Source organism: Cavia porcellus, unplaced genomic scaffold, assembly GCF_034190915.1.
Source record: "Cavia porcellus strain 051 isolate PalLab524CR breed Dunkin Hartley unplaced genomic scaffold, mCavPor4.1 scaffold_23, whole genome shotgun sequence".
NCBI classification, from domain to species: Eukaryota; Metazoa; Chordata; class Mammalia; order Rodentia; family Caviidae; genus Cavia; species Cavia porcellus.
Window position 1 is genome coordinate 57259016 of NW_026947506.1, and position 25873 is coordinate 57284888.

At 42.6% G+C, this 25873-nt stretch overlaps 1 protein-coding gene across 11 annotated transcripts in view; it reads right to left on the bottom strand.

Moving 5' to 3' along the window:
- Positions 1-25873, bottom strand: part of Auts2 (activator of transcription and developmental regulator AUTS2) — a 1133580-nt gene that overhangs the window by 17275 nt on the left and 1090432 nt on the right. For 6 of the 11 annotated variants that reach the window (XM_063233592.1, XM_063233591.1, XM_063233588.1 and 3 more), the window contains 5 exons: positions 10283-10754; positions 8866-9119; positions 7691-7932; positions 5858-5902; positions 2263-2358 (listed from right to left, as the gene is read on the bottom strand). In XM_063233592.1, coding sequence (XP_063089662.1) covers positions 2263-2358; positions 5858-5902; positions 7691-7932; positions 8866-9119; positions 10283-10754 — 1109 coding nt within the window. The remainder of the gene's footprint in view (positions 1-2262; positions 2359-5857; positions 5903-7690; positions 7933-8865; positions 9120-10282; positions 10755-25873) is intronic. The other 5 variants (XM_063233594.1, XM_063233593.1, XM_063233590.1 and 2 more) reach the window with 3 other exon arrangements.

Genomic DNA, 25873 nt, shown 5'->3' on the forward strand with positions numbered 1-25873 from the left:
TGAAACTTTATTGGCTTGTTTTAATCTGGGTCAAGACCCATTTTTCTCAGTGGCCACGCATGCTCTTATAAGAATTTGCTCCCTGTTTTCTGCAGGAGCTCTGGCCAGACTGTTTGCTCTCACTCACCCTGGCATCTGTCTGAACTAGACAGCAGACCGACCCCTAGCATATTTCATAGCAATAAAAAAGCACAAGACCCAAAAGAGTAGTAACACACAGAAATGCTACCCCTAAAACCTCTCCTCTTCCCAAAGCCCACAGCACTGACACCATGGTTTTTTTTTGTTTTTGTTTTTTGTTTTTTTGCTTTAGCACCAAACATTCCAAGAAATGCTTAAGTGAACATTATTAAAATTTGCAGTATCAGGTGCCTCTCATCAGAATAGCTGACAGTATTTTACTGACACTAAGCTAACTCTTTAAATTTTAACTGGCAGACAATAACAAGAAATTACACGCAGTAATTACTCATTAGCAGCAGTGGAAATGGGACAAGAGGACCTAATTTAGGGACCACACAGATTTATTATTAAATTTTGCTTTTGTCTTTCTTATTCCCACTACCGTTTTAAAATATCAATAATAATATTAACCTTATTAGTAGGCTTTTGTCCTTTGAATTAGCAACAAGCACAGAGACTACTTTGAGCAGAGTCATTACCATCTTGTGGGAAAAGGATCTAGAAACTCACACCAGTTATTTTATTTAAGAAATCAAAACTTCTATGCATACCCCCATACAAGTTAACTCATGTAGAAAAGCTCAAGTTGAGGCATGAGCTTGCCTACAAGGAGAAGGGGGGAAAAGAGGAATGAGAGAAAGAAAAGCAATCAGCTGCAGTACAACTAACAATTAAGCTGGAGTTGTTAACAGCCTGATTTGCATACATATGAAGAACTCCACTAATGAACCGCAATCTACATATTCAATCAGGAAGATGGCCTGGAAAGGCCTATTTCAACACCAGGAGAGACACTTTCTTGCCCAGATGTAGTTTTCTGTGTGATTGGATAATTTTGAGTAAGGGAAATAGTCTAATTTATTAAATGACCTACCAGTCTGTTTGGGGATGCACTAGAGATTTGTCCCAGCCTAGAGGGGACAGACCAGGGTCTGAGGGAGTAGTAAAGAGTAGATTAGGAGGAAGGCGTTTAACAATTACCATTATTTTATCTTGTGGGAGAAGGCTTTTACCATGGCCATCATAAAAACCCATGTATATATACAACCTATAAACTGCAATTCCATGCTAACGCTTGTGAGTTTGAAGGTGTAGCTATCCCACCCCAATGCCTTCTAATTCCTTCCACTATTTCTACTTTTAAGGCAGCATGCCTTTGGAAATGCAATATGTGTTCCTCCTAGGAGATTCCGGCCCAAAATGCATGTTTATCTTAGAAATAGGGTGAGGGGAAAAAAGAAAAGCACACACAGTAAACTATCTCGTTTTAAAAGCTGAACATGTCACTGGTAGGAGAAGTACATTTTACTTTTTTATATGAAAGTAAAAGAGGAACCAAAATAGAATTTTAAATAATTCTGAAAATTATTCTTCCTTACTGACCTTCAGAGGTAACTACAGCCCAAGCTGAGCAGTGTATCCCCTTGACACAAGAACTTAGCTATAAAGAGTAAGGACCTAATTTCATCTCAAGATGTTGGGAACAGATGACAGAGCCCTGAGCTTGGCAGGTATGATCACGGTGAGGGGTGGAAGGCGGGGCGCCAGCAGAGAGGCACACAGCATTAAAACACAGGCAGCTGCCCTGGGCCTGCAGGCAGCGCCTGTTCAGAGCAGGGCTGGTGAGAGGGTGGGGGAGAACAAGCGGCAGAATCTTCCCACACCAGTCACAGGACACGGTTTTACTTCGGGAACTTCTGTTCCCCAATTCCCTTCTATTAGAATCAAGGACAACTTCGGTGCACATGTGTCTGACAGTTCATGGGATTCCTGACTAGACGCTTCTGTCACAGTACTGAAAAAACCCCACAATATATGTCTACTATGTATTCTGCATATTTCAGAGTGGAGAAAATCTTAGTGCAGCTGAGATTACATGGTAGTATAGATCAAAACAAAAAGTATATGCTGAGGTTTCATACTAGATGGATTGAAAAAAAAAGACATCCTCACCCTCATCCCCATAGTCTCTCGGTGTGACCATTAGCATCGGGCAGGCAAGATATGGAAGTCACCTGCATGCCTGGCAGGCGACTCCCTTAGAAACACACCTGTGTGCCTTCACTGTGATGTTCTTACCTTGGGCTGAAATGCTCCTTGTAGTGAACCAAAAGGGCCAGTGGGTGGGATCATGGGGGGGATGCCCGATACTGCAGGAGGATAGGAATGGAAGAGCTGTGGCCAAAGATGGAGAGGGAGAAAAACCATTTTAGTAGGAGGCAAGTGATACATTCACATTCCCTTCCCATAGCAAGACACTGACATTAGCAAGCCGAGTAATCTCAGTTTGATGCGATCAGCCAAGAAGCCACAATGAAATGATCACACAGATGTGCCATGAATGTTTAACTTAAAAAGTTAAAAGTAGTTCAGAATCAATCAGCCAACAAATGATGTCCCAGATGAGGACATCATGAGAAAGGGAGCTTTTCTAATTATTAATTGGTAAATCGCACAGAAGTGCTAAATGGTTGGAGCTTTTAATGCATATCAAAAACAGGAGGGAAGCTGAGCCAAATAAGAGGCTTAGATAATTACAAGTTAATTAGAAAAAAAAAAAGAGAAAAGAATAAAAAAAGTACGAAGAAGAAGCAAGTCTTTGTGAATGCCAGGATTTTATGCCATTAAAACTCAATTAGTACTTTTAGATTTTTAATAGTTTGAGGAGATGAGAACATATTCACAATCCTTGCTTCATTAGGTTGTTCTACAAGAGGCAGTTCCAGAGGACAATTTAACTTTCTTATCTAGTATGATGACAAGTATTTGTGGAAGAGAAAAATAAAATGATTCAGTATATACCTTAATTGGAGTTGGCAAATTCTCTAGAAGGTGAATTACAGAAGCATAGAAATACTCTCTGCTATGACTAACGCTAAGCCTGGGTAATCCCTATCTTGTTTCCTGGAGTTTCAGGTACTCAGAGCCTTTCTGTTTTAAGGTGTGAAGCCCAAATTCTTATGGCTGGTTTTGAATACAGTGGTAACTTGGTTCATGAACACTTCTGTTTGCAAACAGAGGCATTTGGAAAAATTTTGTTTTTGAATACAATTGTGGCCATCCTTCCCGCATGAACTCAAACATGACTATCTTTTCCAGAATCATGGAATGAATTAAGTTCATGAACCGAGGTACCACTGATCTGCTGCTTAATAAGCAAAGCAAGCTCTGAAGAATGGCTCTGCATGAAGAATGTGAATTTTCTTAAATTATTAGCTTACAAAGGACATAACTAAGGGGGAAAAGGCAATGCAAACAGACACCTCTCTCTCCTTTTAAAAATTTGTGAGATTCTGGGATTTTGTGTGTGTGTGTGTGTACCAGGAATTGAACTCAGGACCTCCTGCTTGCCAGGCAAGTGCTGTGCCACTGAGTTATATTCCCTGGCCCCTAGGTTCTATTCTGATTCCATTTTCTTTGATCAAAACACCATATGGACACAAAAATTACACACCATCTTCAAGGCTGTGTAGTATATTACAAAAGTACAGTAATATGTTTTTCTTAAAGTGCATTTGTTGCCTATTTTTAAGAACAACTGAAATTCACATCTCACAATCCTGTTTTCAGAGCATGGACTTTTTCTATTGGTCTTTATTTCATTTTGCTCCCTTATTATGATGTGGCAACATATTTTAGATTAATTGATATTGAACTAAATCCACTTAAACAGAGATTGCAAGCCAAGTGCCCTCATTTACAACTACTTTTAAGTCTAAAATTGTGTTTTAGATACTTAAGTGCATTGCATCTCAATTCCCCTTAAAACGTCCTAATCCCCAAAGCAGGGGAGACTAAGTACTTCATATATTATCCGCTCTAACTAATAATACGAAATAACTCTCCCACAGTACACTGTATGAAGCAGAGTAATTAAATACATGCCACACTAAAACACACTCAAATTTCTATTACTCTGCCTCCAGGTGGGCATTTTTCCTTTACTATTTATAATAAAATTGTATGTTCTTACCACTTATCTTTTGCTTTATTCTGTTACTTAAATCTTAAAATACAAATGTAGCTGACTAGTCTCTTCTTGTCTCAAAACCTGACATGCCTAAATCATAAAACTCCAGCTTCCTGGTGCCCAGGCCTCTGAGCACGTACCCCATCTGAAACCCAGGACTCTGTGGAATGAGTGCACACAGGCGCTGCCAATGAACTGGAACCACCTGCTGGGCACGCTGAGCTGTCCACCAGAATTATTCCCTGACCAGGAAATGAAGCTTAAAGGGCAGAATGGCGTGTTCATGGGCAGGCCCAGAGCAAACTCACACAAGACTGCAGGCATTCGAGAGTTTACTTAAAAAGTTTTCTTTTAGTATCCTAGTGAGGAAACAAACGGGGTGGATGTGTGGGAAACAAGATGCTGAAATGCTTAACTCCGCTTGAAGAGTATTTCCTCGTGTTAGTTCTGAATGTCTTTAAAGTATTCTCAACTGATTTCTAATATTTTCCAGTCTTGACCAAGGGCTACACTCTTTTCTACATTTAAAGTATGAATGAATTTACTCTTTGCTGACCTATTTAGTAGCATTTCGACTGAAATGATAATGCTATCTAAAAACCAAAGCAAAATAATTATACATGGTGACTCAACATGGATGCGAAGAAACTATTAATCTTATTTTTCTCTGGTTTTACTTAAAAATATAATGGGGGAAAGGATAAAAGAAGGGGAAAAGGAAAAATATATATATACACAAAAGGTAGCTAAGATAATTATATTACTGACTGCTCTTTGTTCATTGAAAAAAGTTTGTGTTTATATTATTTGATCAATTATGCATGCCTATATCTAGTAATGTGAACAACTATCTTGAAGATAACAATATGCAATACACTAACCATTGTCAATTTCTTATTATCTTGTTTTTGAAATTCTGTATCTTTTTTCTCTTTAAAATAAAATTTAAAAATATAAACTATAAAGCAAAGAAACTTGCAAATTTTCAGATAAAAATGATGCAGTATTCACCCCATAATCAAAATATCACGGTGAATATTCAAATCTTTCGTATAAGAGAAACTGTCTTGTAACTGAACTCAGGTTGGCACCAATTTAACTCCTGGAATGAATGAATAAAAAGTGAAATAATTTTTTATACAAGGAACGAGTTTAGAAAAAAATAGCTTTCAATTTTAAGCAGTTTTTAAATTAATTCTTTTAATATTTTTATTAACAAATGGGCATAAGCTCAGGAGAGCAATAATTGGTCATGCTGTAGAGGGCTCTATATTTAATGGGAAAAAATCTACTATTTGAAGTTGAATCAAAAAGATCAGGAGTTTGGTATATAGAGGACACACTCAAGCTGAGTTCCAGGAGCTCTGTGGTAATGGCGTTTCAACTGATGGCTGAAGTGCTGTGACTTCACCCCCCGGATCTATCATGACTCCTCAGACGCCCCCTTGGCAGGACAGAGGCCCAACCTCCAGCAAGTGCCACCTGCTTTGAGTCTTGGGTGTGCTTATGATGTTTTGATTCAGAAGATAATACTGCATCTTTACCAAAGCGAAACGCCACAAAAGCAAGCATCCAAAGTGACAAGGTGCGATGGGAATCTTGCATAGATGATTAAGGAAGCTGCTAGTCATTACTGATCTGTGGCAAGAGCATGAGAACGCGGAGGCAGTTACATTGAATGTGTAGCATGGTAATACAACTCACACTGTGCCGGTAGAATGGGTCAACTTTTGTAGGGTATTTGTCAAACTGTAAAGGGATCAAAGCAAAAGCTAGTTACTCAATCTGCATTTTTGTTCACTGCATCAGTGGAGGTGACCCTAAACAACTTTGTCATTGTCATCTGTGTCATTGTCATCCTGCTCAATCACCTTACAGTACATGAAATCATTTGAGCTCCTAAGTCACCCTCACTACAAACCAACAGAAATGGGAAAACTTGTAAGGTACACATGCGTCCCGGACATACTACGGAGTCTTATTTTGTATTTAGAGATTGACAATGAACAAGCATGTAAACTGGAGAAGATGGGCAATTACCAGGTAACTAAAAGAGAAGTAAGCATTTGGTCTGATTTATCAGAGAATTCCCTCCATTTTCATCTTTACTTTGGCAGAAAAATTGGCTTCAGCTGTCTTCTGAAACACATTACAGCCAAATACAGGGTAGTCTGGGCTGTGGCTTAGAGCCTTTCTTCTGACCAGAAAAGAAGTATGCTGTCATTGTTAAATAGTAATGTCACAACCCTGAGTTTATTTCGTTTTGAAATAGGTCAGCAAGCTTTTCCAAAATAGGGGGTCTTGAAAAATATGATTGTTGAGAAGTACAGTTCATCCGGAACGAAAGACACAGGATTTCCTATGCAAAGTGTTTTGGCTGTAAGTCCTCACCTTTAACATCCCTCTAAAATCTATGTTTAAAAAAGATGAACAAAACAGGGGGAGAAAGGATAGAGACGAAGTGAGGTTATATCACAAGAATTCCTCCATTAAATTCTCATCTAACAATGCCTACATAAACTACCTCAGAATCAACTGTATTAAATATTAAGTATTACTTAAATATTTAAAATTAAGCAATAAAATTTTCTAATACTGAGACAGAATTCTGTCTCAGAATACAGTTCTAGTATGATACCACTATTCACAGTTCCCAATTTTCAAAACAAAAATCCTAATTAGCCAGGCCTGATGGCTTAAGCCTAAAATCCTAGCTACTCAGGAGGCTGAAGCAGGAGGACTGCAATTTCAAAGCCAGCCTGAGTCACTTAAAGAAACCTTGTCTCAGAAATTAGAAGAAGCATAGAGATGTAGCTCAGTGATAAAGCACTTGTCTAACGTGTAGAAGGTTCTAGATTCAGTTCCCAGTACTAAAAAGAAGTTAAAAAATAAAAATAGAAAGTTCTAAGTAACTGAGGTGTTGCCAGATAAGACCAGGTCATCACCAGTGGTAGCTCTTACTACAGACTGAGCTCTATCCCTAAGGGCCACTTCATTCCCGACCACTTGCAGACAGAACATGATGCTGGGGCAGGGCTCTGTCATGAAATGTAACAAAACGCCTCTAACACAGTAGACTTAGGGAAACCATGTGCACAAGCAGATGGCATCTGGCGTGGCCCAGGCCTCCTGACAGGTCTCTCTGCCTTCTCTCTTTCTTACTCCCACTATTCTGTAAGCATTTGTGTGCTGGCACGTGGTACAGGTACCCTTTTATATGAGCCCTGGTATTCCCAAGGATGTTAAACAACACTTAAGAGAGGTTAACTACCAGTACCGGATGTGACTATTTTGGAATCATCTAGAATAAAATCCACCCACAGTACGAAATACAACTATTTCCATGAAGCTTCTCTGCCAGGCCCTGAAGTTAGAGCTTGTGAAGTAGGACACAGGCCCTTCTCCCTTGCAAAGTCAGGCGAGGCCCGAGGACCCCCTAGAGAGCTGGCACTCCCCATCCACTCTCCTGTGGCCCAATGCCCATGCCAACCCCAGCGTGCTGCAGAAAGAAAAGAGTTGTGCTCTACTTATCCTCACATTTCTGCCTGGGGTACGCACCATGGGAGGTGCTGGCGTCGGCATGATGGCGGTGGGCGGGATGGCGTGGGGGAATGGTGTGAAGGTGTGCTGGTGTGTGTGCTGATGCGTGTGCTGGTGCTGGTGTTGGTGCTGGTGGAACTCTGTCCGCAGGTAGGGCGGAGGGCCCAGGGAGGCCCCGCGGTCAGCACTCTGAGAGGCCAAAAAACGTGTGTTCAGTTCCTGGCGCAAGATGTCTTGCTCTGGAAAAGAAGAGACAGAGACCATGAATACCTTTCATAGCAATGGCTGTTTCCTTCATGTGGAAAGACACGGGGCCGAGGACATAGCAGCTGGGGAGCTATAGGGGAGAGCCAGGAAAGCTCTGAGAGGCAGGGGTGAGGCTGTGATGCAGGGTGAACCGACTCCAGGCTAAACAGCTCTGTTATTGCTAGTGACTGACCCCTGGCATGGCAAATATTCTACCTGAGTCAGTTTCCCGTGTGTAAGTTGGCTGACCTCATGGGTTTGCTGAAGGGTTAAGTGTCAAGTGCTTAGGCACACTAATCATCAGCAGCTGTTAACATGGCAGGAGGTCTCATGCCCTTTTTCAGGTCACTTACTGCTCCAGAGTGTGACACAATGTGGCTATCCTGGATCAGCTCTGGGACCTTGGGCTGATTAATGCAGATGAGAAGAGGACCCCAAATCTAACAGTAAGTCTGTTCTTTAAACTCTAGACTGTACTGTCGCAGAAGGTGCATCTCCTCCTCCCAAGAAGGAAGGCAGAAGGTCAGTCAATGGAAACAAGCCTCTTAGACCAGGATGTAACCTGAAATCCTGCAGTGAAGTGGATATGGTCCTGGAAAAGCTGTTACTGCTCTGGCTGAGCACAAGGCACACAGCATTCTGGGATTTCCCACCCAGGGGCAAGCTTGGCTGGAAGAGTGCTGTGACTCTGACCAACCATTTACCAAGCTGTGCCAGGTTAGTACCTGCTGTATTTCTGCTGAACCTCTGGCCACAGATGATGAGAAGATGATTACAAGAATACACCCAAGAGAGCACAAAACTGTCCATAAACACAGTTCAGCCATCAGAGACAGAGGTCACTTAACAAGGGACACAAATAGCGTAAAGATTACTTAGGAAGGGACAGAGGGCAAAGGTGGGTAGGCGCAGCACCCACTTCCTACCTGAGTAAGTGCTCCCGGCAGGGTGTCCGGGCACCTGCAGACTCCCTGATGTCAGTGGTGGTGGAGGAGGCAAAGCAGTGGGAGGGGCAAACATATTGGGGTGATGTGAGTGCGCAGGGGGCTGGAGGGTGGGTGTGAAGCTGTGTAGGGGGCTGTGATTGGGCAGGGAGAGGGGGAACGGGGAGGCAGAGGGGTGGTGGGAGATGTGAGGCGGGGCGGGCTGAGTCTTCGCTGGAGTGCTGCTCCTGCTACTGCTGTTGGAATAAGGAAAAGAGAAAAAGCAAAAAGAGGTGAGTGATTGATTTTCTCAAGGTAAACTCATCTCCCTGCCTTTTCAGCTGTCCTGTCTCACCCTTTCCTCTTTACAGATCCCCCCCTGCGTACAGCACAGCAGCTGTCTGCAGTCTCTGCTCCTGCACGCTCTTTCCTCATTACCGGATCATGGCCAGGGGAACCACTGCCCCAGAACTGCAGGTCCTGGTGTGGGACAGCTGGTTGCGCTTGGCGCTCAGGGCTTCTCCCCTTCTGCGCCTGATTCTCACCGCCACCCCTCCCTGCCTCCTCCACCAGCCCCGTCTCTTTTAAAGTGGCAGAGTTGAGGTTCTGCACTCACCCTGCCCACTGCTGCACTGTCAAGAAAGAAACACAAGGGAGAGGTGAAGCCCGGTACCTGATCCTCCTGCCACCCTGTCATGTAGAGGCCAGGGGAATGGTGGGAACGGCACAGGAGTAGGAGATGGCCTGGCCCCTTGGGGAAGAACCCTGTCTCTCTAAGGCTACTGTGCACCTGTCCCAGACAGGAAAAAGCAAGTCCCTGAGCCGCCCAAGTCACCAAGTTTCCAAAAGGAAAACAATAACAAAGATACAAAGCCTCAGGAGACCTGCGGGGTTAGAATTATAAGCCCAGGGACAAGAGGGATTGCTTCCTGCCTCTTCCCTCCACCATTTCCCCTGAGGCTGCTGCTTAACCTGACAAAGACCAGAGAGACAGGGAGCCTGCCTCACACTGCGGGCACCCATTTCTTCCCTCCCTGATTTCTTCTCAATCTCTCTGGCCTGCACAGGAACAGACAATCCCAGTGAAACAACCCCAAACCATAACAGTCCTAGGGTGCCAACCTTCCAGAACTGCACAGATGAGACTGTCCTTCCAACTCCCTCCCTTGGAGGCAAAGCGACGCCATTGTGAGCGTCTCTCACCGTTCTCACCACCCCTGGCTCTGGGCACAGGCAAGGACCTATTTCTTAAGCCTTCTCCTCCTGCCTTCAGTCCTCACTGTCCACCCCAGCACGGCCTTTCCTGAGAGACCCGTGTCTCACCCAACTCAGAGACAACATGAGGCCAGGCCTAGACAAGGCAACATGATGCTCCTGGGTGCACCCATCCTCAGGCAGTGGGCAAACGACCGGGACTCACCTGAGACTGTTGAGGCTCAAGCTGCTGCTGTTGTAGGCGGATAGTGGCTGGGAGAGACTCTGGGACGCTGGGTGGGCCTGCACCGCCGGGAGGCCCTGGTGAAGCAGCTGCGTGGGGGACTGTGGCCGCGGTGGCCGCTGCACCTGAGGCTGCGGGGCGGGCTGCAGCTGGGCCTCTGGGGGGCCCTGTGGCGGCTGAGTACTTGGAGGGGGTGGCTGGGTGGGGGCCTCCGTGCGCGGCACCAAGTTAGGATCTGGAGAAGGAGCTCGGACCTGCGGCTCCACGGGTGGCTGGGGTAGCGGCTGGGGGACCTGAGGACAGGGGTCTTTAAGCACCACGGGCTCAAAGATCTGCTCTTTGCAACAGTCCTGGCTCTTCTCCTGGCTCCTCTCTAGACCTGATATCTTGGGAACAATCGGCCCGGCATCCTGGCTGTCATGTTCAGGCAGTGTGCCGACACCTAACTCTGGATCTGTATGAGGAGAGCAAAGAGAAAACCACAGACAATGACACTAGGGTATGACACGAAGGGAGAAGCACCCTGCAAGGCTGTGCCACGGGGCCCCAACATCGTGCTCCGGCTTCCTGCCCTGTCTTCCCCTTGTGCAGGCCTGTGAGCTGGGGTCCCTGTAAGCAGGGACAATGGGAGACGGAGACAGGAAAGATGGAGAGCAGCCTTTGTCCCTGGCAGGAGTGATGACACCATGGGGGCCACCGTGAGTCCCAAACTGAATGTGTTCCTTAATCTCCTCCTAGGCTTTTATGCAGCAGTGAGGAAACAACAGCCGACAAATAGATTTTTCCCTTTTAAAACAAATAGTTCTTGAATATATAAAAGAGAAATATTTTCAAAAGCAAATGAAGCAATGTTACTTAACAACATACAGATGTTTGCTTGCCCTTCTTTCTCCTTCCTCTTTGCATTTTGGCCAAGAAGGCACACTTGACATTTACAGAAACAAGTTTTGTTTAGAAGTCAGAAGCTAGGCCTCCTAGCTCCTACCGACCGTCTCACCAATATCTGAGGTCAAGGTGCAGACAAGAATGTAAATCAAATTTACCGTCAACCACATGCCCTAGCTCTTTTAAGGGATTCTTCTTTAACCAGATGGGGGTCTCCATCCACCTGAGATCAACAGGTATGGGATACTGCATGCTGAGATTAAAACTGAATGCAAAATTTAAGCAAACATCTTCAATTCTGAAAAAATACAGAAACAGATGTTCCTATATGAATTAAAAAGCTACACAGTGTGCTTACTGCTAAAGGTCATGTCACATCTAGTACAAAGGTATCTATGATTATCCCATAGCCCAAATTCCATACGATTTTCAAGCAGAATAATGAAAGGTCAATATGGAGTTGAGTATAAAGAAATAGCCCCAATGAGCAGGGTTTTTGTATACATCTGGAGAAAAATACCTCTTCTATATTTTTGTGCTAAAAAGATACATCTTTTTTCTTTTATTACTGCACAGTTGAGCAATAGGAAGAGTTTAACTTACAATATTCTCTGACACGAGGGTATCTCTCAGGCATTCCTAAATGAACTACACTGGGCATGAACTTGTGTATCTCCCCACGTTTGTGTGGAAAGTATGTGACGTTCATACCGGTTGTGTTTATTTCTGTCTGTGTACTCTAGTGTATATACACTTGTTAGTCATTTTCCATCCCTGGAATTTGCATCAAAGTAATCTACTATTTGCAATGTTCTTTTGGTAAAACAGTTCAAACCAGCAATGTGCACAAAGGCAGAAATTAGCCTTGCATTTATAAGCAAAGCACATTTCTGGTTCACATAAACTTGGCTAACGTTAAGTCTCAGTGAGCAGCCTGGAAATAATGCCAACAGAATAGAAAGCCAGCTGTTGCCTTGGCTTCTTTCAGGTACCCAGCATCCCGCGAGGCCCCATGGCGAGTGACCCTGGACTTACGACATCCTGCTCATTTCTGTCCATTGTGGTTTTGAGGAAGACTTTTGCTCCTGATAAAAGCTTACATGCTGGGGGTTCCCCAAGCTTTAGTTTATAACTGTGGTGCTCCAAGATGTCATGAGCTCCAGGATGTGTTGGCAGAGCCTGCCTGCCAGAGGTGAGACCTGGGCTGCACAGGAGATTCCTGTCTTTTTCTCTCACCTTTTACAAATCTCCCGAAGTTTTCTTGGCAAAAATGTCCTCCAGGACATAACAAAGCCATTATAGAACACCCTGAGAACTGTGTGCTTCACACATGCAGGGATCTGTCTGGAATGCAACGCACCAACAGCACAGAAACCCTACGAGCACAAAATGGGAAGAGGGAGGAGAAGGCCTATGCACACGAGTGAGGACTCCTTCGCCACAGACAGCTAATTTAGATTATGCTTGACACGGTGGCAAGAACACATTTTCACTGTTTTGTGTACATGCTCTGTTTTGTTTGGACCAAGTGCTAAGGAATCAATCAATCTTCTATTTTGGTGATGTTTATAGTCACATTCCCTCCAAAATTTAATGTTCAATTACTGCTTCTCCTTCATGTAAAAAGAAGACTTCTTTGCCAAAGAACACTGTTTAAATTCACTTGTGCCAGTAATAAAGTGCATTCAAAACACACAGGCAAAGACCTGTGGCTTGGCTCCGCCGGTCTCCTTGTTTTTTACTGAGCTCCGACTGTAGGTAGCATTGTCCTGCACACATGGCCTTGCTGCCCCAGGCTCAAGAAGAGATGAGAAAGCCAGCTCCTTTTCGACCCCATCATCTCAATCCCAACCTAAATACATCTAGAACATTTGGAGTGGTACCCAGACTGTGACAGTCACTGCCACCAGTGACAAGGTATGAGATAGAGAAAGCCAAACCTCCCATGTAAAACTCAAAAGTCCACACTGAATTTGTGGTAAAGGACTGAAGGAACCCAGAAGCACAGAGTGTTCAAACATGACCAAAAGGGTTTCTGGGAGTCATCTCACCATCTGATAGCCTAGAAATACAGACTTCTAGGTTTAAGTCTGTTCCTATCAAGTGCCTTTTCTCCAGTCTACACTGTGCTACCTCTACAAAGCAAAAATTCTAACCCAAAAACAAGGTAATTAGTGCACATTTAAGACTCAGTTAAAATATTTACTCATAGCAGACAGAATAAAGTGCTAGAAAAGCTATACAAAACTGCTGGCACACTGGCCTTCAGCTTACACTGAACACAACCACCAGTCCATCCACCAGTGCTCTGGGACTACAACCTATAATATAAGGAAGGCAGGGCCAGGGCTGAGGACCCGTAAGCAAGAGGCTGAAAGAGCTTTAGGACCCCCCATTTATACAATATGTCTTTGTGCATGAATTAGGCATCTTGCATCTTTGAGGCTAGTCAGAAATGCAATTCCTCCTCTTCTCAATTATTCCATAAATGTATTTCCCCAGTGTAGGTTTTTCTACCTTGACAGTTTGTTTCAATGTGCTTTTCCAAAATTTGCAAAAATACATTTTTAAAAAGTCATTTAGTGTTATCCTATGTACTCTTAAGTTTGTCAAAGATGAAATTTGCTAAGATAGAAAAATAATGTGCAAAGTGGCTAGCTGTATTTAAACACTATATTCATTATATTTCCTGAGCTTACAAAGGCTCTCTCTCTACCTGGGATATGAAAAAGCATACTACATTCCTAACATAAAGAAGGTACATTCACTGTATGTAAAATATAAAACAATAAATGACTCACTACATGTTAAAAAAATCTAAGATGGACTTACTTGAGTTGGATACGAATTCCTTGGGGAAATGTGCCCTATTTAGTATTTTACCAGTGGAAAGTAAACCCTACATCAACCTCTGGAGGGCAATTTGGCAACATTTAGCAAACAAAACATAAACTCCTTAAATACAGTTCCTTTGTCCTGGTATGTGAAGATTCAGTCTACAGACACAAGGAAATAAGACGATGGTTTGAACTGCTGGTTTGCAAATAACCCAAATGAGATTACCAGGGGAATGGTTCCATACATTTGGTACATCCACACAAGAGAAGATGTCAAAACAAACGCCATATCTGTAACCCATAGCATACATTACAGCCTTTGGGGAAGAATAACATATGTACTCATTTTTACTTATGCCTAAAGATGCTCTGTCGAGAAGACAGTAATAATGGTTACCCTTCCGGGGTCTTGGGGAAGAGAAGCCTGTGCAGTGAACCTACAGCACATGTGCCACAGAGGGCTGTTGTCACTAAGAGATCTAAAAGGTTCGCCATCCCCAAACTGGAGCATGGGAAGAAAGGTTATTCTGTGTAAAGGCACAAAAAATAAGAACAAGTAAAAAATTAACAAAATAGATATTATGAAAAAACATGAATTACTGGAGCGCAGTAAAATAAACCCCAACTATAAAATAAAACTGTCAAAGAATTAAACAATGTACAGCTTTGCCTCACCCCCAGAAAGGTACCTGTGAAACAGGCACTGTTTACTATACCTCTGGAAAAGACGCAACAAAAGGAAAAGGAAAACCATCGTCTGCAAAAAAAATGATTTTCTAGCTGAAAAACATTTTTTAAAAAACCTAGCTGAAGAAATAGCAGAGCTGTAAGAGAGCTAAATAAGGTGTCCAAATAAAGAAAAAAAAATAAACTACACTCGCTTTGCTACACATTAACAATCAGCTGGGGACGGAGTCAGTGACAGAACGCTTGCCTAGCATGCTCGAGGCCCAAAGCCACATCCCCAGCAACACACACACACACACACACACACAAAGAAAATGAGAAAACAGCCCCCTCTACTAAAATCATGTAATACCTGGAAATTAATCTAACAAGAAAATTATACATTTCTGTAGATTTTCAAAAGTATATTCCAAAAATGCCAATCAATCAATCAATCTATCTACCCATCTATCTATGTATATTTGGAGAGAGAGAGAGAAGTCAAAATCATGTAAGAGGTGGTTCTCATTAGAGGATAACCTCTAAAAGAAGTTTGAGAAGTTTATGGGAGTGCCTTTGGCTGCTACAATAACTGGAAGACATTGTTAGTTCTTAAGGGTGTAGATGGACTACAATGTGTAAAACAATCCCATACAACAACATCTTCCAATATCTCTACTCACTTTCTAAATCTCAATAGGTTCTAAAATACCATAACTTACCTTTGTTTTTGCAAATAAACAGTAATTTTTGCACACCCTGAACTTCCCAGCAATGCAACCACTGTTCTTTGTTATAGCTAAGACTTAGCCAGGAATTGTTCCCTGTTTAGGAAAACCATGACATCATTAGTAAGATAGCTCCTGGTATCTGAATTGCCAAAATTAGGAGTTTAGATGAATCTGCATTTGTAGTAGCTATTTTTAGGTGCTGTTGTATAAAAGTTTCCTATTGTCTTCTACTGTATACAAGCATTTTATGTATTTAAAAGCACACTGCATTATACATGACTGTCCACTCTTCTCTACATTTCATTAGGGTTTTATCTACATTTTAAAATTGTGTGTACATGAATGCATTAACTCTATATTTCATTCCAGAAAGGAGAAAGATCATGTTATTAAATACTTACTCTACTATGAAATGAGCATTGGCTCTGGTAGACTCAGATTTGAAGTGTTACGACCCCATCACGAACTACCATGCTTTTCCAAGTTGAACAACTACTGCCCAAGGGGGCCAGGAGGCGGGAGGAGAGAAGAGAGGGGAAAAGAAGACTAGAGAGAAAATGGGTATGATCAAGGAACTGTATGTGCATGTATATAAATGTCATAGTGAAACCCATTAATTTGTACAATGTGTATTACCCAAATGTATGAATACTTCAGAAATGCAGATTATAAGCAGCACAAACCCAATAACTACTTCAAAGGATTGTGTAACGATGAATTATGTTATGTAAAGTATTTTCTGCTATGTGTAGCATACCATAAATGGACAGTGCTCCCAAGATTATTGTAGGAAATATTGGCTGCCTGGATAATATCTCACACAAAATTACTACTGAGTACAGTAATGCATGCTATTATCAGTATGGTCACAGTATGGAAAATTATCTATGTAAATGTATGCATGTATGCACTGATGGAAAAATACATACAAATGTTAATCATAATTCCAATGAACACAAAAACATTGGCTTTAAACTGTATATTTTAAATTTTATTAACTTCACAAATTTTCTCTAGTGAATATATATTATTACTGTAAGAAACAGGCATGTTGTAATTTAAAAGGAACTTCTTTGTGGATAATGGATGTACCTCTATCATCAAAAGAATTGATTGTTCATTCTTTTAAAATTGTGTCACCTAATGGATATATTAAAAAAACAAAAACATCCAATCAAACAAACACAAAGCATCTCATGAGACTATATAACACGGGCCTCTCAGGATTAAGCAGGACAGGGTGTGCATTTACCTCTATCATTCCTGTCTGCTGCTCACTGGGTAAATATGAACAGGAAAGAAACAGTCTGCACTGGTTGTAGGGAGCGGCTCAGAATGGCTGCTGCTGCCCTGCCCCTCCCACCTGAGGGCATTTTGTGTGTCAGCCTACATTTCTCATGATCCTCCCCTTGCCTACAGTGTGCATGATGTGAGCAACTTCCCACTTCAGCCTACATCTCCCATAATCCTCTCCTGCTTATGTCATATATCTGGATGTCACGATGACCTATCAGATAACACTCCGTACCCTCTTCCTGCCTCACTGACCCACCTCCACTCTATATAAGTTGTAGCCATTTTAAGAATAAATTAGACTTGAATGGAATCCCGCCTTGTCTCCGTCTCTCTTTTCTCTTGCCCAGCCCTCCATCTCCGTCCCCTCTCTAGGTGAGGCTCATGGACCGATCCATGGGACGGATCAACTGGTGATAAAGGAAGAGGAGAAATGAGACTCTTTCCAGGCACAGTTTCTATGTGTGTCTTTGTGTGTGTGTCTTTGTTTGTATTGGGAAAAATCCCAGGGCCTCAACACTGAGCTATATCTCAAGCCTGTTTATAGTTTTCAGCTTTTACATTTTAAGAGAGGGTCTCCCAAAGTTGCTAGGTTGCCCATGTTGGGCTTGAATTTGTGATTCTCTTTCCCAAGCTTCCCAGAATGCTGGGATGACAGGTATGTGCCACAGTGCCAAGCTTGTGCTTCTATTCTTTACGCGTTCTTCATGTGTGCTTAGAAAGTCTTAACAGAGCTAGCTCACTACAAGGTGACCACTGTACAGCAGAAGTTTCAGACACTAAGAAAGCCATGAGGGACATTAGCTACAGAGCACTGTATCCATCTATCCACTCATCTGCCACTCTCCCATCTTTATCTTTCAGAATGTCTGATTTATACCAAGAAATGGACATGTATGTTTTTATATTACTCCATCTTCTAACTAACTTCTCTTCTATTGGTCCAAATGAAGCAGCAACCAAGATCTCACCACTAACATTGCGGGGGGAGGGGGGGACACAAAAAACCAAACTTTAAAGTGAGGCCATTATTAAAGGACTGACCTGTTTGACACTGAACAACCCAGACACATACGGAAGCATCAAATTTCTGTGACTCAACATGCAATTATTTCAGTCTACCAGCAGTGCTCACTGTTTAAATCCCTGAACCTGTCTATTCTGTTTCTTTAAACAAAATTGTTCATTTAAGTAAAAGCTGCAGAGTTTGGATCTATTGACTGAAACAGAAACTGTGCTTCTGAATTAATTCAGCAATACTTTTAACTTTCCCCAAATCTCATGTCTCCAAAGCTGTACTGTAGTGGTGTTTTACATACAGGCAAGTGTCCACCTCCAGAAACACATACTTCTCTTCTAGTTCGCTCCTCCTTTCCATTTTCAAATCATTAAACAGAGACCAGTTTGTTCCATTAGCAGATTCAATTGCTTTGAACAAATGGAAGGATCACATTTAGTCTTGTGGCTCTTCTTTTCAGTCACTGAAACTGTACAAATAAATAGAGGAAAAGTCCACTGTTTGTTTAAGCCAAATTAATTTTCAAACACTGCAAGAGTGGACGATCAGGGGAATGATGGGTGCTTGGCAGGGTTCAAAGAGATTCCATTTTGTGCTTGTCATGTCGTGTAAACAGTAATTACCATCTGGGAGGCTAAGCTCTGGGCTCAAGTCCGCAGCACAAACCTCTGAGGGCCTTCAGGGTTCCTATTAAAAGGAAAATCCTAAATAGGAAAAAAAATAGCCAGTGCATCTGCCAAAACACCAGCAGCCGACTGGGAAAGCCCTGTGGAGTTCAGCTGATTAGAGGCTGCCTCGCGGTGGCTATCATCCGGTTCATCAGATTAACCCCGCACCAGAGCCGGGGTAATAGGATGAAGGGGCAGTGACATGCTGCAGCTGAGTGTACCTAAACTTGTTTCGGGCTTACTCTGCCTAAACCCGACACCAAAAAAGCCTGAATTCTCATGTACATGCCCACGTTCCTGATGGCTCAAGACTGAAAATCTGTGTCCAAGGAGAATGTACATGGAGCTAGAGGCCATCTAACAGCTTCAGGCTAGGCAGTGAAGAGCTCAATGGTCACCTAGGTGTGCACATGTCTTATTTCTTGTGCAGCCTTCAGAAAAGAAGAATAGTGAAGGATCAAAATCAGAATGAGAAAAATAGGCTGCAGTACATCTCTGGGTGAGGCTAGGAGCCTCAAGGGTACTTAAAAGATAACAATATCAAGATCACATGTAATCCATGTTTTTCAAATCGCATGAGGAAAAGAATAATTGGTATTAAGTTACTTCATACAGGCAGTATTGTGCTGGCCCTGAGGATATAAAAATGACAAGAGAAAAAAGTCTGTGTTCTAGGGCTGATGGTGGAAGATGAAGAACACAGCATAGGAAAAAAAAAAAAAAAAAAAACACAATATGGAACGGGCAGTCTGGGAGCCCATGGTCTGAAATTTCAGTTTTATTATTTTTGTATGCTTTAGAGCTAAGCTCAGACAATCAGAGCTAAAGACACCATCTGATATTTTACTGATTATAAGCTATTGATGTAAGGCATTTTTATCTAAACATGTTTCCATTTCACCCATTAGTCCTTGGTCAAAATAAGAGTCTTTTGGTGGGAGGTGCAGAGCTCTGGAGGAGGAAGAAATCTCCAATCACTGAGAAAATACAAAAATGGCAAACACTAGGTTTTGGACAAAGACCTTGCTTTCTGGTTTTGGTCAAAAGATATATCCTCATGTTTTTGCTTGTGTCTTCCTGCTTGCCTCAAAGTTGATCATTTGGCTTCTGTGGACAAAAAGCAACCCCATTGCAAGCCCTTCATGGCTGTTAGCTGTCCTGGGGTGTCCACTGTGTCTGGCTGATGATTAACAGCTCCCGTGCCAATGTGGGCCACATACATTCATGCCCTTAACAGCCATCCTTAAAAGCAGTGCGTGCTCAACATGGAAGAAGGCACTTATATATCTACAGAGCAGTACAGGGGATTGTAATGAAGGAGGCTTCAAGGCTTCCAGCCAGACAGTCCTGTGGCTGTGTTCGGTATGGTGTATCTACCCACAGTGAAGAGCAAGTCTGAAGACAAGGCTGTCATCATAATAACAGCACACAATCCTTCCATTGGGTGATAATGAAGAACTCTGGGTCTGTTATGAAAACTTTCCAAGAGATGGGACACTAAGGCACTGAAAATGAATTGTAATTTTAGATGTTTGGCTTAAAAAAAGAGAAAGGCAGGCTTCCTAGTATCTAATCATCCCACCTTTTACTTGAAGATTAAGTGAGCACCGAGGCAGCCAGTACTGTCACGGCTAAGGAAAATGGGGAATCAAAAGCTGTGGAGCCTACAGACGGGCTGTATTTATAGATCGGACCCTTCCTCACTATCCTGCCACCCTCCCCGACTTTCGTATTATTTGCCTAAGGGTTTGCCATGCAGAGCTCAAAGGGACAATAATCAGGATGATACTCAGGATGCTAATCTGAGCTAGTCACCTTTTGAGGCAAATGTCTTTTGGTGAAATGTTGCCTTTGTTATTTTACCTGCTAATATAATAAATATTTTTTCCTGAATTTTTTTATCTGTCATTTTGAATCAACACATTTGTGATATTAAATGGTGATAGAATAAACTTTCCTCAACAAATTACGTAGCTAATAATTTTCATACTCTAAGATGCTCATGAAGGTTGGCAAATAATTGGCTCTAGGTTACACCTTAGTTCCAACACTTGGAGCTTCACATAAGGTTATTTCCTCAAGGACAAAAGTAAAGCCAGTTGCAGCAAAGAGCTATAGTATGTAAATGCTATCAGGCACTTGCCTTCCTGTATTGCAATATGGTACTATAATGTTCTTCTATCTGGTTTGGGACACATCTTAGATAACCATTGAAACTCATGTGCAAAAGACACAATGATGAAATGCAAGAATTTCTGTCTTTTGAGTTTATCCTCAGCTTTCCTTTAGCTCTCTGGTCCTGCCACACAAACATCCCCCACTTCCAAATTTCTTCTTAACATTCTACAGCTTGCATCTGCTGAACTTCTGGGTGGCACAGCTTAAGTCATCACCGGCTTACTTTCTCACTACTCCGAAGCCAGCAAGAACACACACATCTTATCCCTCTAAAACAGAAGCAGCACCTGTACCATGTACAGTCCCAGTACCTACTTCTCCCTTAAGAACACCCTCTCATTCAGGTTCAGAGATCAAAGGAAGGTCCCAAATCACCCTAGGAGGAAGGAAATCTGTATGTCTCTGAGTGACTGTCTTTCTTTCTGTTCTGCTCTGGAAAGAACTCCAGACACCTAGGAATGACGACTGCCCCAGCTCTGTGCTCATTCTGTGCCAGTACATCTGCAGGAGACGGGAGTGCTCCATTCCTGCAAGCACTGTTGGTGACCTCAGTCAGTTTTGTGCCAAGTTCACACAGCTGTCACCTGAAGTGCAGTACAGGAGGAAGCAATTCCTTTAGAACTTCATCAAATCTCTTAAAAGCTGTCAGTGTTTTCTCAACATTGCTCCTGTCGTGTGCTCAGCAGTTCCCAATGAGAAGTGGGCTCTGCCTTGCAAAATATCCACCCTGTTTTGGCACTGCATGCTTTGTCAGCATTCAGGCCTGAGCACTGCAGAAGCCTCTAGAATCAGTCTCTGAGTTCTCTTTCTTTTGTGCTACCATAGGGAATGGGATTCTTTAGATAACGGTGAGGCAGTTTCTCTAATTCAGGTCCCAAACTATGCATCAGCTCTCAGGATGACTTCAGGCTACTCTACAGCTTCACTATCCCACGTCTGGTGTGCACGTCATGGGGAGCATTGCCCAGGTGCTGGAGAGGAGGCTCATGGACCCCATCCACATACACTTTCCAGGTGGAAAGCACTGTTCACAGCACTGTTGGGAGTGAAGAGTCTTGGCAAGCAAGGCCCACTGGTGAGATCATCCATAAGGTGGTCTGTCCTTCCATGTCCCCACCTCCAAGGCTCCTTCTGCATGGAAATCACTCCTTCTGTTCCTCCTAGAGTGTGTGGAGCGTGTCCTTCAGGATTAGGAGCTGTCCCCACCAGTGCACATGTTCGTGAAAGCAGCGATGGTGAGCTGACTGTGCTACTTCCCATCTGAGATCCATACAGATCACCAGGTCGCTCGACATGCAGCACAAGAAGTTACACAGTCTTGGCATAACAGTGCCCTTCAAGGACTTAATGGTTGGCATTAAGAAGAGAAACGAGACTTATTCTGAACAGCATCACGGACAGGGCCAGGACTGCTGAAGGACATTTCAACATGAAACAAATGGACTGCCTTACAGGGCAACAAGCTGTTCTTTACTGAATGTAGACAAGAAAAGGATGAATGAACATGATAAGAATTTTGGGAAGGCAGCTGGACTAGATGGCTTAAGAGATTCCCTGAGTTCCGGAACAAGGTGGTGGTAGTATATGCCTTTGAAGAATATCACTAATTTTCTTCTACCTTTTCAGATCTCAATCTTTACAAACTAAGGATCTTTATATCAAATTGTATACAATAATGTTTACAAACAGAAGAAAGAAATCTGATTTTCCAGCCATGATGGTTGTAAAGTCAAAAGAGATGACTGAGAAGGGAGGAACAAAGTACTGTGTGTTCCCTATCTAAGGAAAAGTCTACTTTTCCTAATTACTTGGTGGGAAATAAAATCTCTTGCCACTAATTCATTTGCTATTATTTCATTATTCTTAACTTATCAAATAGGAGACACACTCAAGGGCAAACTTTGGAGCTACCTGTCTCTAGGGAACAGTGTGGGAATGGTGACCAAGCAGCCTCTGAGAAACTCCCCATCTGCTGGAGGTGCTCTTCCCAATGCCACGCTGTAGGTCAGCCTCTGGAAATAGCAGTGGGGCATTTTATTTATCCTCGGGTAGAGCTGAAGCAAGTCCCCATGATAATTCTGAAAAGGACATGTTGTCAGATAACTAATTGGATGCTTGATTTTCCCACAATCATCTGAGCTTTATCTTTGGAGATGCTTTCCAAAGAGAATGGCAGAAAGCAATGGACATTTGTTTCCTCTTTAACTGCCCGCGGGTTCCGTCCACCTGGCTGGCTGCCCTGTCTTCAGCTCCAGCTCAACACAACTAAAATCAAACCTGCTCCCTTCCCAGCCCAGTTCTGCCTGGGTGTCCCTACTGTACAAGCTCAGAACCACACCCTCCATTTGGTTTACCGCTCTTCCATTCACTGCTTTTTATTTACTTTTTGTTTGTTTGTCTTTTTGGAACCAGCAACCAAACTCATGACCATGCACTTTCCAGGCAGGCATTTGGGCCGCTGCTTTTTCCTTTTTAGACACAGGTGTTATGCTTAGTCCCACCTTCCCAAGTCTTACTTTAGTCAAGCCACCTTGCTAACCTGATTCTAGTCACTACTACGTCTGCTAACCAACCCCACTGAGGCGCTGCGCTTCTATACTTAATGCTTGGAGGGCTTGAGGTACTTCTACATTAACACATAATAAGTGACTTCAATTGTATAAGCAATAAGACATTACATTCTACTGTAAAACACAAAATACTTCTGCACTAGAATAATAAAACTTATTTCGCTTTGTATTTTAATACACATAAGTACTTATTTTTTTTGAGGAAGGATCTCTTTAAATCTTTGTCCTTACTTCAATTCTGAACATAATGTCTTCCTTCGAGTGAGCCCTCAGTGTCAACAGTTGATTTTTTTAGCTACATAATAATCAATTCATAAAAACCTAAGCAAGTTTCTTTGTGAGTGCAATTTTAAAGAAAAAAAATCACCATAATGAGAAAAATACTCAATAAACAATTACACATTAAAATCATGTCTCTTTGGAATCATTTCCATAATTGGACATTATACCGCAATAAAATAACAGTATATAACACAAGCAAATGCAAAATAATTGGATCCCATTATGAAGTTTAAGGATCCATTTTCCTTATATAATAAAGATAATGCTCTATTTTGAATCATAAAAGAATCTAATAGCTTGGTTATTTCTGTATTAAAAAAAAGTAGGGCAATCAAAAGCACAGAGCATTGAAGGAGACCTACATTAATAATCAGAGGTAGGCAAAGCCTCTATCGATGAGGCCTATGGTCTGCATGCAGGATGCAGAGTAGACTACGCACTTCAAAAGTATAAACACATTTTTATTGTGTTCAGAAAAAAAAAGGAAACATAAACAGTTGCTACTCAGGGTAAACAGTTTCAGGAAGGTGTCAGAGGATTTTTATTTTTAATTTTCTATAGTATTTCAATTTTCTTTCTTTGTGTGTTTTTTTTTTTTTTTTTTTGTACAGGGGGATTGAACTCATGACCTTGCACTGGCCAGGCAGGTGCTTATACCACTGAGCTAAATCCCCAGCTAGGAATTCAATTTTCAACAGAATACTGGGTTCAAATCCAGAAATATGATGCTAAGTAAACTCTGCAAGAAGCAGGTCAATTAATACAGTTTTTGTATGCAAACCAAAGTATAATTCTTTTTAAATTTAGCCAAAGAGAATTGGTAAAAACTAAACACAAAATTAGACAACAGCGGAACACCAAGGAAAAATGAATTCTAGAAGAAACAACTTAATAATGACAAACGCCAAACAACATAGGATTAAGGGGAGAGGAACAGTGTTTTGTTCCCTCAAATAAAAATTTGTGGCTGCTACACACAACTGGAAAACACACACACATCACAAAGCAAACTGCATGACTAAAAATAGATTCATAAATAAAAACTTCTCTACAGATGCAAGGGATAGGAGTATTTTTTAATGTGGTTAGAAATCACTAATTAGAAATTTGATACTCAAATCACAGTTTGCCCCTAGAGACCCTGCAGTGCAGCACTGCGGTGGGATCTAAAGGAGGACTGAAAAGCCGTCAGGAGAGGACCGGCCTCACTGACTGAGGACCCTTGGCAGCGTAATCCTGGAAGAGACGCTTCTGTTCTCACTCCTTGCACCAGGCCATAAGCACATAAGCAGCGTCAGAGGTGAAAAGCTCCTGGGGGCGGAGAGCCCCCACTCTGAAGGGGGAGGACACTAACACTGAAGGCTTCGGAGGCCAGGGGCACTCTGGCTGCTAAGCAGGGCTGATGACAGCCATCACGGGCTCTTGCTTTCTGCCTCTGGTGTCCTCATCCCCTCCGCAGCTCCTCTACTGGCCTGGCCTGACCTTACCCTCATCCCAGCACCTCACAGCCAGGAGGCCCTCGGCAGGCAGCCGGCTACTCACACGCTGGTCAGAGCCACACTCACTGAACTCCCATGTGTCCATTCTTTATACTTCCTCCTTGCCAAGGCACTGAAGCAGGCTCTGAATCCAAAGGCACAGGGAAGGCGGGTCTGAAGCCCGGATATTAATTAAAGATGGGGCAGCGCTGGGGAAATAACTCCAGGCAGAGCATTTGTCTAGCACTCCTGAGGCCCAGGGTTTGAGCCCTGGGATCTCAAACAGCCAAGAGAGGAAGAAGCAGCCCAGAAGACAAGGACAGAACAGAGGGCATGAAGCTAAGGCCTCCTAAGTGGGGACGTGCCTGAAACACTTCGATGGCTTCCAAGGTCAACTAAGAGAGAACACCTACCTTCCTTACCAGACACATGGCCGGAGCTGTCTCATGCTTAAAGACCTATTTTTAATTAGCAACAATGGTGGTACTTTTTTAGGTCTTAATTTACTCAGATCTATAAGTTACCTTCTCTCAGCAACCACACTCTGACAAATGACTCCAGTTGAGATTTAGTGTTTTCAAGTAAAAATAGAACCTATCTCCCAGGGACCTGGGGCCAATTTGAAAATCCTTAATAGGGGTTGGGGGAAGACAGTGATCCAAGGCTACAAAATCACAGTAGTAAGTTAAAGAGTTACTGCACAACATGGCAAGTATAGTTAGTTAACAATAATATACTGTTTTAAGTGTGCTTACCACAAAACATGATGACTATGTGAGGCTGTAGCATCACACCTATGTTAATAAACTAGATGCCGCCATGTCACTGTGTGTGTACAGTTCAAAACACCACGCACATGATACATATGTACAGTTTACCTGCCAATGAAAAAGAATGAAAGGAGGAAAAGCTCTGCAAACACCAGGCATTCAAAATACATTAAGTCCCTCTCTTCCCCAAAAAGGCA